The 3779-nt window shown below is 37.6% G+C and overlaps 1 protein-coding gene across 1 annotated transcript; it reads left to right on the plus strand.

The window, feature by feature from the left end:
* Positions 1 to 1017: 1017 nt before the first annotated feature.
* Positions 1018 to 3438, plus strand: LOC140013229 (MYB-like transcription factor ODO1). Its single transcript, XM_072062413.1, has 2 exons — positions 1018 to 1529; positions 2408 to 3438. The coding sequence occupies exons 1-2, from the start codon at positions 1267 to 1269 to the stop codon at positions 2976 to 2978; spliced, it is 834 nt and encodes a 277-aa protein (XP_071918514.1). The 5' UTR covers positions 1018 to 1266; the 3' UTR covers positions 2979 to 3438.
* Positions 3439 to 3779: the final 341 nt, after the last annotated feature.

Genomic DNA, 3779 nt, shown 5'->3' on the forward strand with positions numbered 1-3779 from the left:
GAAAATTTGAACAGTGGATTCAAAATCCAACGAACCCATTACGACTGCGAGAAGACGAACTGCCCCCGGACCTGTTTAAAAAATTAGGCTGATGGAAAAGCAAATACTATACTGGCAAGCCACCTTTCTTTATTATCAAAATAGCCTGGTCTCCAGCTGCTATTGGTACGGAAATTATACATAATTGATCACCTGTTTCTGATCATTTGTATGTACTTGGCTAACATGAAAAATAAACGTTATGTTTTCCGCGTCTTATTTCTTTTAAATCTCATACTTCATCTTATGATTTTTCATATATATATATATATATATATATAACAACACAAAATATGTAGGGCAACAGCATAAAACAAGTCAATATGGACACCGAATTAAAGAATTGATCAATATGGTAGTACGTAGATTTTGCAGAACCACTAATTTAACTCATGATAGATTGCTTGCAATTTATTCCAGCAAATTAATTGATCGAGTTAATAAATTCCTGATTTCTCCCATTTGTTGAGGGATAATTAACCTCAGAGTTTGCTGGAACTCCAAATGAAAAAGTTTTCCCGGGGGGGGGGGGGGTTATCGGACGTCCAACTCTCAGGCTTACTTGTTAGGCCAGGGTGACTGTAACACAGAGGATCCCGGTCGCCAAGAAACGGACACGTAGACGTGGTGATGACGAAATAGGTGATGGAATGGTTGAGTAAGAGTGCAATGAGGGAGTGGTTTGTGTAGGAAAATGGGAAGAAATATTTTGGGGAATTGCTTAGATGTAGCTTTGTGTTAGGGTCACCCCTTTTATCAGTTTCACTATCATCACCACCACCTTTGTCTAGTGTTTCTAGTCTGATTTCACCAGAACAAGATGATTTTAGTTCATCTGTACTTTTCAATAAACCAATGGTGGGCCATGGAATCCCTCCCTCTTTCACCCATATTAATTACTAGTGTAATCTAAACATATAACATATATACACTATTAATTTGGCAATATATACACATATATGAAAATTTGCTAGGATGGGAATAGGGAAGGTAAGGCCAACACCTTTACACAAAAGTTGGTACCAGTATATATAGGTGGGTAGGGGACATTTGAGTCTTGGCAAATTTTCGCTTCATCATATGATCTCATATCATATAGCATATGCATATTGGGAGACTAGCTACTTCATATATTCCATTGCGATTGGTGATCAGAATAGTAATATATAGCTAGTATTCATCTTGGCTTGGCTTGGCTTGCTAGTAACTAGCTCATAGGTAGCGGTCATGGGGAGACAACCTTGCTGTGACAAACTTGGGGTGAAGAAGGGGCCATGGACGGCCGAGGAAGACAAGAAGCTTATTAGCTTTATTCTTACTAATGGCCAATGTTGTTGGCGGGCCGTGCCCAAGCTCGCCGGGCTTCGCCGCTGCGGCAAGAGCTGTAGGCTCCGGTGGACTAACTATCTTCGGCCTGACTTGAAGAGAGGCCTTCTTACTGAAGCTGAGGAGCAATTGGTCATCGATCTTCATGCTCGTCTGGGCAACAGGTTCCACCATGTTTACAATATTATTATTACTGTCTTGAATTCTTTAGGTGCATTATGATCAGCATGCATGAAGCCGAGAAAATTTTTTGTTTTTCTGTGGTTTAAAACAAATTTTCACTCGTTATCTTGACAAACAAAAATTGGTTTCATGCAACTATTTTGAGATTTTTTTTTCCTTTCAAAGTTCTTTTACAAATTGCATCATCTTCTGCATGTCTTCACATGTTTTTTTTTCCCTTAATACTGACTGACTAGTCTAAATAACAAGTACCATGAGTAAATATTATTGATTCAATTGAAAATATTTTAGATAGTTTCTGTGGGCAACTTTCCATGGAAAATACGTCAATTATGGCCCCCGGTTCAAAAGTTTCATTTCTTGTATAAACAATAATATTGAGGATGAGCGGTTCAAAAGTTTCGTTTATTGTATAAACAAAAAAGTCCGTGTAGTAATGATGGATGTCTTATTACAGCAGATTTTTGGGTCTTATTACAGCCAATCCAAAGAAAAACATCTTTTGCTGGAGGCAGGCATCAACGTCTGGTTTTGCCTGCCTCTTGTAAGCTAGTGGAGTATTCTGAGTTACTCTTCAACAAGTAGCAAATAATAAAAGTCTCAATGAGACTTTATTGTTACACTTTTAGTACGTATTATTCTACATGCATATGTATCGACTGTTCGTCATATGATGTAGGATCAAATTTTAATATATATACATGCAGGCCACTGTTGGCTTCAAAATCAAGTGTTCATTAAGTTAAAATTATTTTAACTGTGCAGAATTTTCTTCCATTCGTAGGATTCGAAACTATTAATTATGTTAGCTAGCTACTTCTTACGTCACATGATTGATTCTTTTCTTTTTTTCATTTAGGTGGTCCAAGATTGCCGCAAGACTGCCCGGAAGAACTGACAATGAGATTAAAAATCACTGGAATACTCACATCAAGAAAAAGCTCCTCAAGATGGGAATTGATCCTGTCACTCATGAACCGCTTCAAAAGGAAACTAAGGTGGCCGAAACATCGCCTGATGCGGAATCAGAGAAGCATCAAAAGCTTGAATTGCCAGAGATAAACAGTGGCAGCACTATCAGCGCTAGTGCCAGCTCGGAAGATCAGAACTCTTGCTCTCCAACTGAAAACTCATCCTCCGATGAATCCCGTTTACTCGATAACATTCTTGAGAACGTTTCTGATTACGATCCATTGATAAGTTACCTACTGGAGGAGGAAGCACCAGTACCTCCCGTAGTCGATGCTCCATGGGAATTTCCAGCTGCTGCACAAAATTTTGATAATCCTGGGATGCCACTGTTGGATGACAACTATTCGTGGCTATTGGATTGCCAGGATTTTGGCGTTCATGACTTTGGGTTCGATTGTTTCAGTGACATGGAAATCTCAAATGTGTTGGACACCATAGAGATGGGGAACAAGGAGTGAGCTGTAAATTTACCAAGCTGGGGGATCGGAAAGAGAAGGAGAGTAATCATGAAAAACACAAGAAAAGAAAAACCTTAATTAGTTTGCTTAGTGAACATGTTACACAACAAGTATCATGTCTGCCTCAACCTAATTAGATCCTTAGTGTAGAAGTAATTTTGTATGTAATCCTTAGCATATCCTTAGAGCGAGGGTTGTCAAGTGAAACCTTGTTTCTTAAGAGGTTTCTCACCAACCATACCAAAGAGTAATCAGCAATGCCAAGACGACTGAGATCGATCCAAAAATGTGATGCAATTGGAAAAGAAAAGGAAGAAAATCGCTGTTGTATTCCTGTGTAAAAATATGGGGACACAATCTAGGATCAAAGGGCTGATGTGAATATGATACCCTTTGTTTGTATATCATGCCATGTAATTATATATGTTGGACATTAATAAAGATAAAAGTTCATATGTCATTATTTTGCCAAGCTTTTCTTTTCACAAGTACGTGGCTTTGAAGTACGTCTTACTTTCAATATATCCCCATAAAATGCAAAAAATGGAAACCCCCCCCCCCCCCCCCCCAAAAAAAAAAAAAAGCATTGAGTTACTTTCAATCAAATATATATATAGAACTTTTCTTACAAGCATGTGAGTGTAACCATATATAGAGTGAGTGAATTTATTTAATTTTTTTTTTCACAAAAATAATAATAATAAGCATTGAGATCGAGTCGACTATATATTTTTATGTCAATTAGTCAATTTAATGTTAAATCCTTTAATTATTTATGAGTATAATCCAAGTCACTGACAA

Source organism: Coffea arabica, chromosome 8c, assembly GCF_036785885.1.
Source record: "Coffea arabica cultivar ET-39 chromosome 8c, Coffea Arabica ET-39 HiFi, whole genome shotgun sequence".
Taxonomy (NCBI): Eukaryota; Viridiplantae; Streptophyta; class Magnoliopsida; order Gentianales; family Rubiaceae; genus Coffea; species Coffea arabica.

What these genes read in the sequence shown, in the direction of transcription:
- LOC140013229 (XM_072062413.1), top strand. Translation starts at nt 1,267, where the DNA reads ATGGGGAGACAACCTTGCTGTGACAAACTTGGGGTGAAGAAGGGGCCA. An exon ending in CATGCTCGTCTGGGCAACAG is followed by an intron (nt 1,530 to 2,407) that starts GTTCCACCATGT and finishes TTTTTCATTTAG; the next exon opens with GTGGTCCAAGATTGCCGCAA.